Consider the following 14,214-nt stretch of genomic DNA (forward strand, 5'->3'; position numbering starts at 1 on the left):
CCTGAAAGAGCACTGCAGACAGGTAGGTGTCGGTCTCTTTTTCCAGGTAACAAGTGAGAGGATGAGAGGCCATAGGCTTTAGCTGTGTCAAGGGAAGTTTAGGCTGGACATCAGGAAGAATTTCTTCACAGAAGGGGTAATTAGACATTGGAATGGGCTGCCCAGGGAGGTGGTGGAGTCACCGTTCCTGAAGGTGTCTAAGGAAAGACTGGATGTGGCACTCAGTGCCATGGTTTATTGACATAGTGGTGTTCGGTCACAGGTTGGACTTCACGTCATGTTAGAGGTTTTTTCTAACCTTATTGTTTCTGTGATTCTGTAATTCCTGTGTGTGCTACAATGTATAAATAGTAAAAAAAAGTTTTGATAGTTGGCGTGCTCCTTTTGCTGAACACCACCGAGCATGCAGGCTTGCGCAACTCCAAATAAATAACCAATGTCTCTCTCTCGAGCTCGCTGCAAACCGCGGGGCGAGGGACGTGATCCCCGCGGACAGCCGGGGCCGTGTCCGGTGCCGGCCCGAGCCCCGCCGGGCTCCCCCTGCCCGCCCGGCCGCTCCCTCAGCGCCCCGCGCGCCCCGCCCGCATGCGCGCTGCGCAGCGCCCGCCGGAGGGGGCGGCGCGGCCGAGCCCGTGCCCGGCTCCGCGCTGGGGCTGGAGCCGCTCCGCAGCCACGGACACACCGCAACACCGATCCCGCGGGGAAAATCGGCTCCCCTCCCGTTCCCCCGCGGCCGGGAGCCCAGGCCCTCCCTCGGCTCCCTGTCCTCCGGCAGGCTGAGGGGACAGGAGAGCTCCTCCGTCCTGCGGCGGAGGAGCTGAGGGGGGAGCAGAGCCCCCTTGCCCCCGCTCCCCTCCCCGTGCTTTTCCACCGCCGGGAGAGAGCTTCCCTGTCCTAAGCCGTGCCCTGGCAGGAAGCGGGATCCCCCTGCCCTCACCCCTGCCCTTTGCTCCGCCGAGCGGAGGGTGAGTCAGGCTCCTGGCAGGTGCCAGCAGAAGCTGGTTTCTACCTCCAAGGGAAAGCGGGGGCATTTTCCCTCTCTCTCCTGCTTTCTTTCTCCCCGCAGGTGGTGGGGCTGGACCTTCGGCGAGCCCTCGGGCCTGTGAAGCTCCGGCATGGCTGTCGGTGGGGTCGGGAGCTCCCTGCTGCTGATGTCCGGCGTTGTGGTGACCGTGGGGCTGTGCCGGAGGCTGGCCCGGCGCCGGCTGCGCTCCCGCCCGCACCTCTTCGCTTTCCTTGTGGAGATGTTCAGCACCTTCCAGATTTGCGCCTGCACGAACGAGCTCAGCCTGCTCGGCAACGTGGAGCCGAAGCCGCACACCGCCCTCACCCTCACCTACGGCTTCACCGTCCTGCACGGCCTGAGCCTCGCCGGCAGCACATGCAATCCCTGCGGAACCCTGCAGCCCATGTGGGGCGGCGGGACCTCGCTCAGGATGGGGGGACTCAAGATCGCCGCTCAGTTCGTGGCTGCAGTGCTCGCCAGAGTGTTCATGCACTTTATCTGGAGTCTGGAGATGGCAGAGCCACATCTTGGAGCACTCTCACAGGGCTGCAGCAGCCCCATGCAGACTACAGAGATGCAGGCGTTCTGCATAGAACTGCTCTTTTCTGTCGTTTTCCAGCTGGCCGTCCTGCAAGCCGAAAGCGTTAATCCCAAATACAGAGTCCATTTAATTGCTCTTCTCATCACCATGCTCGTGTATGCAGGTTAGTCTTTTTACTTTCTCTTCTTCTGTTCCTGCAATAAAGCTGTAATGGAAGGGGTTCTTACTGTTTTCTTAGAAGTGTTAAGATGCAAAATGCTTTTTCTTAAATTACACTTTCCTTGATGATTTTTTTTTGTGTCGTCCTACGTATGCAAAGTTAATTTGGTGTTTATATAAAGTATGCCTGGTTGCATTCCAGGCAAGTATGGGGTTAAGAATGAAATGAGTTATGCAGTTAGAGTGATGTCAGGTCTGCAAGTACATATGGTTAAGTGTTAAAATATCTCAGTGAAGGATTGTTTCATAATCCAACTATTTATACAGCATGAGAGATTTCATACTATGTGCTCTGATTAGTAAGTGACATTGGGAGAGCACCGCTGGCTGCATCGGGAGAAAGTGCTGATTGTGCAACACCAGGGTACAGACTGGTAGGTAATATGGAAGCTCTGTATTTAAATAATGCATAATTCATATCAGTGCAGTTTATTTAACTACTTCCTTAAATCATAAGTGGGAATGGTTATTTGTGGAATGTATACAGAAATAATACCTTATGAGACCAAATGCAAAAAAAAGGGGAAAAAATAGGTGCCTGTTTTATTAGAGCCTCCCTTGTCTGTAATGCCATGTGAATCCATATAGGTAGCCTTTCCTATCTGATTGTCACCTCGTGCTTTCCAGAGCTGAGATGCTGTCACCTGTGCATCCGCTCTGGACCAATGGGAAGGGAGAAGTGAGGGGAGTCAGTCTGAACTTCTTTCTTCTGACTGTTGATGTTCCCTGTTGTCCCCACTGTAGTGACAAGAGTTGTTAGGTCACTTGAGGACTGACTGCCCTGCTGGGAGTCCTTTTCCTACCGGCAAGGAGATTGTGTAGCTTGGAGAAGTGAAAGAGATGATTACAGAACTCTTGCTGTTGCTGCTGCCCCCACCACAGAAAAAGTCATCTAGGGAATCACCAAATCTCTTTGAGAGAGGGAGATCACTTCTCTTACCTGCAAACATCCAGGATGTTGTTGATGCCTTGTCATAAAGGCTTAGCTGTATTAATGCTATTTAACATAATAGCATCCAGAACAGTGTACAGTCACATTTTTAGATGTAGTAATGTAAAAATCTTTACTCATTATCTTTAGCTGAGATTAGCTAATACCTAAAAGATGAAACTCGTTGGGGAATTTTGAAAATTAACTTAGCAATTTGAACTACTTTCTAAAAGCAGAAGTAGGGTGTCAGTGCATTTGAGGACATTAAATATATTTCTGAGTTGCTTGGTGGAAGTGTAGCCAAATATCCTCCTCCCTCTTCTACAAGCATAGAAATCTGGATTCCTGATTCCTAGCATTCTTCTGCTTAGTGAACAGTCATATAAAATAATACGTGTCACACTGCCTTTGTTTTAGCTAATTCATACAAAGAATTCACTCCCAGTGTCATTGGCCAGGTTCCTATCTTTTCCTAGCAGGAGAAGGCCAAGTGTGCCACGTGAAGGCTGAGTGTACCAAGTGCCCTTCTGTGCCATAAACTTGGGCTTGTTGGGACTCCCTGGTGCAATCGATCTGCACGTACTTCTAGGAAACCTCAGGCCTCTTTTGCATCACGTGCACAACACCCTGTGCTACCTGGACATTTTTCTTTGCATTTCTTTTAAACTACAATCTGCTTGTCTACTATAAAAATATCCAGGTATTGAGATCCTGTCGTGGCTGGGGCGGTAATGAGGAGCCTGGTAAGTGGCCATGGATGATGCCTGCTGCACATATCCCATATATCCGGTGGATGACATGGCATAGCCCCAGCCATGTCTGTCCCACCTCTGCTGCTTACACGCAGCAGGGAGAGTCACTTACAAATCCGGTGTCACAAATAGTGGCCTCCAGCACAGTGGGTTCTCATCTGCAGGCTGAGAAGACAGACAGATGCATAATTTAGCTGGTCTGGATCATTCTCAGGAAATCTTCTGCACCTCGTAGTTTACTGTTTATAGATCTGCCATGCACCTTACTCCAACAAATAACATCAGGTTATACAGTATTTTCAAAATCACAAGCTGTTACTTTAATTTTTCTTATGCTTTTTCATATTTAAAAATATTTATTTATTTTTTTTACATTTAATCCTACACAAACCAAATTTTTATAGTATTACATACTGTACACAGAAGCTCCCATACTGCTTCATTCTGTTTTCTACTAAATAAAGGCCAAAAAAAGAACATTATGTCTTTATATATTACCCTTAATAATGATTCATTGGCCAAGAATGCAGACCATATACAAATGGTAAAGAATATTTTTGTATAATTCCTTTGGGAAAGTACTTATTTAGGTGTTAAAAAATACACCTTTTGAGGGCTTTTTCATTTACAGGCAGCATTACAGTTAGGTCAGAATCATATGAAATTGGTTAGATTTTTCTGAACCTAACATATGAAGGTACAAATGACATACATATTTTTAATTCTGAGTTTCTTCCCAATTTTGGCCTTTAATAAAGGCAAAAACATAAAATACTTTCTCAGGCACTGTGTGGCATTACTTCCCCTTTTAAAGTTTTTATGCACACCCCATCAAAGAGATTACACTTCTTCTGCCATAAAACAATTTGTCTTTTCTGTTACACAGACTGAGGTGCTAAATTAATAATTTTAAGTAAGGTTATAGTGGTGCCCCTGGCCTATGGTTGATATTCCAGTAGTTATTAGTAATGAATATTGAAGAAATACAGCAGTTAAAACTCTGTCTAATGCTTAATATTTATCAACTGCATCCTGAGAGTGAAGTTGTGCTTTCAATTGTACATTTATGGATAGAACAGCAGAAGCAGTGGAGTCATAAACAGATTAAAGCAAAGTAAATTATTGTAGCTGGGCTTCCTGGCAACCGTGGACATTGCTAATATGTCAGTGTGCAGAAAAACAGACTGCACAGTAAATCTGACTTGTTCTTGAGAACAAGTGCAAAACCACAGTAAACTGAGTAGGCAAACAAAGATTAAGATTTTCCTTAACTATAGTAATAGTGAAAGAAATCATAAGGAGAATATGGAAAGAGAAATACTGAAAAAGAGTGACAAAGACCTTACTGAAACTTTGGATAAATGATTGCACAGTCATAGCAAATGAGGATTACAGCAGCAGGGTATTTGTACAAAGGGTAAGTTCAAAGCTCATACAAGCTTATTTGGGGAGGAGTCAAGAGTAAACTGTAAGGAATTATACAAATGCAATTATAGAATAGTTTATGGTAATAGGTTAATAGATAAAACAGGTAGGGGTGGTTAGTAGCTAACAGTACAGAAATACAGGTAATTTAGCTATGAGTAATGCTTTTTCTGCAGCATTGCAATGAGAGGAACAACATATGTCAGAATTAAACACACTTAGCTCCAGGTTCATCTGCAGTGTAATTACAGTTTACTCCCCAGTGTAACGTGTTTGGATCTTGTTATTTAGGAAATGTTTAGGCAACTTCATTTACATCTGAAATCAGAGGCAAGGAAAGATGCTTGGCTTCCTTCTACAAGACAGTGGAGTGGCACTTGCTTCTGTTTTCTTTGAACAACATATAGAGTTTTTCCACAGTTTGTATACCATGTGAAAATCCTAACATTCTGTATATTGATATAATAATAATAGTATTCTTATAAGAAAGTATAGTGGTCAGCTTAGCAAGAACACTACTTGAAAGTTTTTTCTTTTATCTTGCATATGTGTTTCATGTGACACGAGGCTATAATGTAATGGCTTATGTAATTTCTGTCTCCTCCAAAATCATGATACAGAAATAGCTTCTAGTTTTATCAATAGAAACATTCAGCATTAGCCAGACCTATCTCTTTAAAGAATATTTGCTAGAAAGAGATAAAGGAAGTTATAGCTTACCCTTCATATGTTTTAAAGCCTTTGAGAAAACAGTTAAACTGTTTACTGAGTCGTCAGGTGAATAACTTCAGAAGAGTTTTACCTGTTCAAACTGTTTCTGCTAATTCATTTTATTGCAGGGTATAGATTTCTTGTAGTATCGTGCATTTGAATTTAAAGTAAGTATTTAAAAATATGGTTTGATGTAATGCTGTTTACATTTTATTGCAGGTGGAAATCTCACAGGAGCAATATTTAACCCAGCACTGGCATTTTCATTACATGCAGATTGTTTCTATGACAAATTTTTGAGTTACTCACTAGTATATTGGCTAGCACCATGCTTAGGTAAGTTCTTAATACCTCACGTGTTTGAGAAAGTGTTATTTAGTGCATGGTTCATAAATCAAGAAATAAGTGCTCTTTATTTGAGAGTGTTTGACTTTTGCATTAAATAAATCCAGAAAATAGTAAATTATAATGTATGTGTTGAAATCATTCAGAATCGTGATTTCATTTTGCAAATGCAGGCTGTGTATTTTTAACATTTTTTAATTCTCTGTATAGAGTACCTGCAGCAATGTTTAGTGAATTATAGAATTATTTGGATTAGGAAGGTCATTTAAAGATCATATGGTCCTTACCTGAAAGTAAGTATGAGCCTGATTAACTTCAAGAAGAGAAACATACTGGTTACCACACAGTGTCTGTCTTGTTTTGTGACAGTTTACGAAAACATGGGGATGATAAATTTTAGAAAAAAACAACCCACAGGTATTGGGACAAGTGCCTTAAATATGCTTTCTCAATTACCACTTTTTTGATATCAAATATTTTATCCCCATAGTGTCTAAGCTTTGCAGTTCTCATTCTGTGTTTTTCCCCTAGTCACTGTTGGACATGGTCTGCTCTTAGTTTAAGAATAAGAAGTGTTAGCAACTAGGTTTTTCCTAACTTAAATTCTGGTTTTAATTTGGAAGCTATTGATTTTGACTTCTAGCTGTGTGCAGATGAAAATGGTCCATGTGATACTTTATGCTGTTGTTTGTTTACAGTTGGTCCCTACAAATCTTGAGCTTTCTGCTTAGGTTATATAAAGAAGCAGTCTGCTAATACCAAATTCTTTCATGACTGTTAATCCTATTAGAAGGTACAAGAGTGATGAAGGCAGAGCAGGATGTAAAATATACACAGGAAACACTGGAAAGGGATCCTGTTATGACCAAAAACTTCCTTTTCTTGAGTTCATGTCTGTGTGTGTTCTACTTGCCTTGACTCTTAGTCAGCCAAAAACAAAGACGGAAGTTTAAACCTAACTAAAATTCACTTAGATATAATCTTGTTGAATTAGATCTCTAAACAGGATGACTGAACAATAGAGTAAACTTGAGTAACAGAGTAACTGTCCAGTGAGTAATAAATGAAATGTCATAGGCACAGCTGATCAGCATTGCTCGGGTCCTGACAGACCACATAATATTTCTCAGCTTTAGCTTTCATTAACTGATTTCAGCCTCATAACCATTTAAAGATTTCCCAGGTTGTAAGTATATGAGATTTAATCTTTTGGCAAGTGATTTAAAGAAACAGGAGGCATTCTGAAACCCCATGTCCTACTTACATGCCAAGATGTGTCCTGCAGAACAGCTTTGCAGCAAACCTCCAGGTGATTTTTGACGTAAGAAAATCAACAGTTGTTAACTGAAATGGACCCATGACTTGAGGAACTTAAAATGTGGTTAGGGAGCAATGTTACCTTTCTAGGAAAATTCATAAACAGTGGCTTGTCATTAGTTAACATCTAGAATATACACACAAAATACATTGAATGCTGTCTCTTGATTTATGAGGGAAAGGAACTCCTCCAGACTGAGCAGTTTTAAAAAGCGAATACTCAGGACACGTCACTTCTTGCACAGTGTCACAACTGTAGCCAACATTTAGTGACAGATCTTAGGTCTGTGGATCATCTGAAGGACTGAGTAATCTATTGGTGATAAAAATATTTCATTACAGAATAAGGATGTTTCATGGATACATTTAAGAGACCTTATAAATCAAGAGTTCACAACAAATAATAGTGTCTGAGGTACAAGTATAGAGAAGATTGCTGTATTTGAAAACTGAATTGATGAATACAGGAGTGCAGATCTACAAATTTTAACATGAAGTGAATTTTTTCTGACACTTTTTGAAAATAAGAAAATAATAGAAATAGCATTTTTTCTTTCACAATTGGACAAAATAATGAGGCATCTAGGAAAATGACCTGTTATGATGATAAATTCTTGTAGAAAGAACCTCTAAACAGAATCATGGAAGTAGATGATGAGGGAAGGGATATTTTAAATTCAATTGTAAAAATTACTTTCAGAATCCATTTGTCAGCAGAAATGCTGTTTAAGACTTCCTAGAAACTGGCAGAGTCACAATGTTATGCTAATCTGATGTCTTACTTCTTCCAGCATCAGTCTCTCAGATGGTTAAATTACTTTGTTCTTACTTTGGGAAATACTTTCAAAAGGCTTTTTTTGTGTTTTGCTGTAATAACTACCTCACAGTAGTACCTTGGACTAACATATCATGAAACTTTAAATTGCCAGTGGAAAGTGCAATATATTCTCATTTATGGCCATGGTAAAAATCCATAAGGGCAAGGATATGGAGGGCATTCAGAATACAACTGAATCCTGATCTGGCTGAAGCACATCGTAAACACTGTTCTTAGAAAGGACACTTGGAAGAAAAGGAAGATTGATTACCACTTTCACAAGACAAGGATGAAATGGAGGTTTTCTTTTACGATAAACAAGTCTACTGGTGGTTTATGGTCTTTCAGGAATTTAATCTTGAAACTGTAGTTAATTACTCGTTTTTCAAACTGGCCTCACCAATGTTCTGGTGAAGGTGATTCTACAGCAGCATTAAACTCTGGATTCCTGCAATAAACATAATGCCAGCAAGTGTTTATAACTTAGCACAGGCAGGCCTAAATTCTGCACTGTGAAGATAGACTCAATAAGTACCAGTGGAACAAAGATGGTTTCTGTTTTACTGCCAGAGGAATTCATGTTAGTTGTCCAGGCGTGATTATACCATCAGTAATGATGGGGACTGAGCTAATGCTGCTCTTTCAGTACCAGGGAGATGGCAGCTATGAATGGAAGAGTTGGTGACAAGATAATCATGAGGCTGATAAAATGAAATGCTCTTTCCTGGACAGGTGCCAGCTTAGCATATCATAGAATTGTATTGTAGAGTGAGGGATGTTAAAGACCATCCAGTTCCAACTCCCCTGCTATGGGCAGGGACACCTTCCACTGGACCAAGATGCTCAAAGCCATCCAGCCTGGCCTAGCGTCCTGCTAAATTTCTAACACTATAAAACCAGAATGAAGGCCTCCTTCTTTAGATCAGTTTTACTAGAAAGACTAATACTTTTCCTTAGAAAATAAGTGCCACAACAGTCACTTAGCAGTAGATGTAAATGGAGGAGGGTAAGCAAGGGAGAAGGCAACAGGTGAGACTTTGACCTTTCTGCTCAGAGGAGAGGCTATTCTGAGGCTGCCAGCAAGTTCAGAACACTTAAGCAAAGAAACAAGAATTCCAAGTCTGTGTTTAGTGAAGTGTTCAGTATCTCAGGGACTTGGAAGCAAAGGTGGTTTTCAACAAACAACGGGAAAACAAACTGCTCCTATTCCCAGACCCTGGTTCTCATAGGGGTTTTCAGCTCCACAGACATCAACTGACAGAGCAAAAACTCTTATGCAATGAGTGGATGTAATCCATGAAGTTCCTAGAAACTGTCAGTAATTATGTGTAATTCAAATCCTAAAGGGCCAGTGAGTGGTAATGCTGAACTTGACCTGCCTACAGAGAAAAATGGATCCTGAATGAGGCCACTTGGGTTGTAGTTCTCACAAGAGTTCAGGGTACAGAGGAAGACTGGGAAGGTAAATAGCAGAGCTGTCCAGACTTTGGACTTCAAAACAAAATTCTGCTTATTTAGGGAATTGTTAAGTCAGTAGTAATTCCCTTGGAAACTGCTATAAATGGGAAAAGGTGATTTTTAGAAAAAGCTCATGAGAGCTCAGTAATAGATTTAGATGTGCAGAAGGAATCTGTCACATAGTGTTAGACTGGGAATTTGTACAAAAAGCTTTTCCCTGCTGGCTAGACAAAGAGCTTTCCTTCAACAAAGGAGAACATGTAAGAAGTTGAAACTGGGAAAGGCAGCAAAGGTGGAGTATAAGAGCTTTGCACAGGCACTTGGAAACAAAGCCAGGAAGAGCTCAACTGGAATTAAGAGAAAGGACATGCAGAGTTACAAATATACTAATCACAAAAAAGTCCAGAGAAAATGCAAGTCCATCGGTGGATGGGGGAGACAACCTAGAGAGGGATGGCATGGAAAAGACTAAGGTACCACTCAGTGTTCCCAAGCAAAATTTGCTCCCAAATCTCTGTGTAAATCAATAAGGTTTTGGAAAGGAAGCAATAAATAGGGAACAATAAATGGGAACAACATACGTGATTGTAAATGCATGGACTCCAGTGGGATTCACCTAGAAATGAAGGTAGAGTTGGCCGGTGTTGGAATTGTCCTTAATTTATGAGAAGTTGCAGCAGTTGGAGGAGGTTCCTGTCAATGGGGAATGTGCTAATACCATGCCTGCTTTTAAGAAGGAGGAGAGCAAAGCCAGGGAACTACAAGATAGTTGGTATCACTTCAGCCAGTGAGAGGACGGTGGAGTATCTAGTCTTGGAGTCCATTTCCAACCATGAAGACAGCACAAATATAAACACAGGAACAGTCAGCACAGACTTAGGGGAGACAGCACAGACTGGAGGGCAATCCATGCTTGACCAGCTTGGTGGCCTTCTGTGATGAATGCATTGGGAATGACAAAGGAGCAGTGTACCTTCACTTCAGTAAGGTTTATTGAGACCACCTCCCACGGCATTCTTGGTTCAAAGTGGGTTCCCACAAAAAGACTGTTAGATGGAATAAAGATTGGCTAAACCACTGACCTCAAACTGTCACAATCAATGGATTGACACCTGGCTGGTGGCCAATACCATGCAGAGTATGCTGGTGTGATTATTGCTTCCTTCTACTCAATGCCTGTGAGGTGACATCTGGAGCATGGGTGGTTTGGAGTCCCCAAGTTCAAGAGCAATGTGTCAAAAAACAGGATCCAGGCAGTGGAGGACCAGAGACAATGAAGGGCCTAGAGTACCTGATCTAAGGGGGAAGGCTGAGGGAACCAAACTGGTTTAGGCTGTAAAAATAAGATGAAAGCATGTTTTAAGCACAGTCAAGCATTACTTCAAGAGTAGTTACAAGGGTAACAGAGATTAACCATTCTTTTTGGCAACAAGTAACAGCAAGGCCACAAACTGGGGCATGGGAAGTTCAGCTTAGATTCCGGGAAAGCATTCAGGAGGAAGGGTGCAGCAACACTGAAATTAGTTTCCTGAAGATACGCTACAGTGTCCAGCACGGAGGTTTTTTTGGACTCAGCCAGAGAAAGTCTCACTGACCCATCCAGCATAGGCACTGAATGGCAGACTGGACTAAACAGAATCCCTTTTAATAAGCTTTTTTTGTGATCTGAGAAGTTTCATAAATTCAAGCTTATGTGTGGGCAACACCCTCAAGCAGGATCCTCTTTTCCTCTGAAAGAATAATCTGATTTTTTTTTACTGAAGGAAATAAACTCTATCTGGATGCCCTTTGGACTCAGTGATCCTTATGGGTCCCTTCCAACTTGAGATAGAAGTTTCTTTATGAGAATTGTATACTATCTCTAACTAATATTTTTGCAGCTCCAGAATAAACCCTAAATCAGAATGATCTTCAAAAAAAAACACCCACTATCCTACAGCCACTTGGCAGCACCTAAAAATGATGTGGTTATCAAAACAGGCATAGCTAACAATCTCAGGTGAGGGATGGAGGTTAAGCTGCTGGCTCAGTCATTTGTACATGCAGCCACAAAGAAAGCAGCCCTGACCAGGAACAGGAAGGTGCCCGTGGTGGATTCACCCAGTCAAACTCTCTGCCTTTGGCTTGGCTTGCACAGATCAAAGCATTAACTGCACTAGGAAAAACAAGACTATTATCTCACAGGGAGCACTTGCATGGCCTGATAAAGCTTCCTTTGCAAAAGGTAATGCTGTATTGTGGTAGAGACTCAAATACTTGAACACAATGTTTGTTTTCCATACCAGTACTGTGTCCTTCTCAAATGCATTTAAATAAAAGTCCTTTCTGTAACCTCTCATTTCAGGTACAATACTTGTGGTTTTTATATGGGATGAAATCTTTCCTCGGAAATCTTGAGACATGAAATCCTGAAATTTGGGAGCACTACATTAAAAAATATTTTCAACATCTGCAGACATAAAGCTTTCAGAGAACTGCTGACAGACTTTCATGCCATCTTTATGCTGTATTTTCAGATTTCATGTTTGAAATATTTGACTTACCACTTTGTATTCAAATAATTATTTTGTAAATGAGAGTATTGGGATTTTGGGAATATCTGCCACCATTTTCAGTTAAGCCATATGAATGTGAAGGACTGTTAAAAAACAAATATGTCACTTTAGCCGTAAGTGCCATTTTCTGACCTTTATTAGCATGCAAAATTAATTTTAGAGAAATACCCTGTCCTTTCAAGGTTTGATTTTATTGGATTTCTTCCCACTGAAGGCACCTGCAAAAAGGGAGCTGAAGATTTCTTATACTGACATCATCATATTCCTACTTGCCATATATACCTACCTCTGAGAGGAAGAAAGGCTACACTACTCCCTAGAAGAATCTCCACAGCTCTGTTCTAGAGGCACCCTACACCAAAATTAAAGCCTGTATGACCAACATTCTTTTAATAATGATAATTTTAATACCTGAGTGCAGGTAAGTAACCCCTCACTTCCTACCAGGAAGTCTCTGTCACATCCTGTCCCATTGGAGATTGTTAAATGTTCACCTTGGTTGGAAAAAGCAGTAATAAAATACCATAAAATCCTGTAGACACACACATCAAATGGTATTTTAGGCAAAACCCTCAACTTTTTATCAGCAATTACTGCTGCCTCTTCACATAGGCACAGTATATAGGGAAGAATCATGCAGTACTCAATTTGTCCTTGCTTTTATGGAGCTCTTATCAACTTCTTTAAAAAAAAAGAAGAATCTGCAATGCAGAAGAATAAATAACAGAGATAAAAACTACAGGAAAACTACATACACAAGCATGCCCTTTATAGCCCCAGCTGAGGCAAACACCACTGATGGGTACTATCCTCTGAAACTCTGTTTCTAGCACAAGGTTTCTTCTTCTGGCTGTAGCTTAATTTTTAAAAATGCCAAAATATATTTCTCAAATTTAAGAGTAAATTCAGTTTTTCTTTTTATGGTTACTTGGTTTGAAAGGAGAGATGGTTAACAAATTCTACAATGATCTCAGTATCATGTCCTTCACCTCATCATCGAAGTCACCTTACAAACCATATTTTAAGAGAAAGGAAATTAGATGGGGGGGTTTTTCACAGTAAATTGATGAAGTCTTTAACAGCTACTATTGTCAGCTATCTTTTTTGCAAGAGTTGGGGAAGTAAATATTTCCATGTAATTTCTTCCTTGTTGCAATAAAATCTTTTCTCGTTTTATTTTTCCAAGATATCTGTAAGATTATATTGCAAAATTAAATCAACTGTATGAACCTGCTTTACATACAAGAGTCCAATCCATGACCCTGTATTCAGTTATTAATAATAAAAACAATTAGCCTGCTAATATACTGAAGAGAACTAGAACTGCTGAGTTATCATTCAGCAGCTCTTCAATTGCAGTGTGGATAGATCTACTAAAGGAAAATTCTCCTTGTTAAAACTCTCCATAGCAAGGACCATACACTGAGCCTGAAAAGATGTGATCCTCTGAGAAAATACATATTTTTATATACCTTGTTCTGCTTCTAAAACAGATCCTTTTGGGGGTTTCTACCTTCCCTTTCTTGCTTTACTGCTTTTTATTCTTTTACCTCCTTTTAAAGTGATCCATACCTAATAACTTTTCCCCCCACTTTTTCACCTCATTTCTTATGGAAACAAGTCTTTCAAAATCTGAATTATTTGATGTCTCCTCTGAAGCCATGAAGCCCACAGGATAAAGGTCTCAAAAATAAACCTCAAAGAGCAAAAAAACAGACAAAGAAAAGAGAAAAACAGATATACAAACCTACAGGCAGCCAAGATTTGTTAGATTAGAGGTCCTACTTCCACATCATTTTTGATGGCCTGCAAAAGCCAAGTCCATAAAGTGAAAAGGTCAAATCAGATCTGACTTCTCCATATCTGCCTTGTTTATTTTGGCACAACATATAGTTTAAAAGAAATTGGTACAAATCTGGGTTATTAACAAGTAGCTGCTGTATTTACAGACACTGGAATATAAATTTTGTTTTTAAATCACTAGGAATTAGACAAGCCTTAAATTGACTAAATTAATGCAAAACAAAAAAAAAAACCCACAAAACAACAAAAGTAGCAGAAATAACGAAAAATAAACCTTAGCTAGGAACTGAAGAATTTAACTGGTTTTGGTAGTGCAGGCAAAAAGGAATACTTT

General features: G+C 40.7%; 1 protein-coding gene across 1 annotated transcript; it reads left to right on the plus strand.

Moving 5' to 3' along the window:
* Positions 1-707: 707 nt before the first annotated feature.
* On the plus strand, positions 708-13,330 carry AQP11 (aquaporin 11). Its single transcript, XM_066572298.1, has 4 exons — positions 708-965; positions 1,067-1,710; positions 5,805-5,921; positions 11,867-13,330. The coding sequence occupies exons 2-4, from the start codon at positions 1,116-1,118 to the stop codon at positions 11,917-11,919; spliced, it is 765 nt and encodes a 254-aa protein (XP_066428395.1). The 5' UTR covers positions 708-965; positions 1,067-1,115; the 3' UTR covers positions 11,920-13,330.
* The last annotated feature ends 884 nt before the right edge of the window (positions 13,331-14,214 follow it).

The sequence above is a fragment of the Molothrus aeneus genome, chromosome 2, assembly GCF_037042795.1.
Source record: "Molothrus aeneus isolate 106 chromosome 2, BPBGC_Maene_1.0, whole genome shotgun sequence".
Taxonomy (NCBI): domain Eukaryota; kingdom Metazoa; phylum Chordata; class Aves; order Passeriformes; family Icteridae; genus Molothrus; species Molothrus aeneus.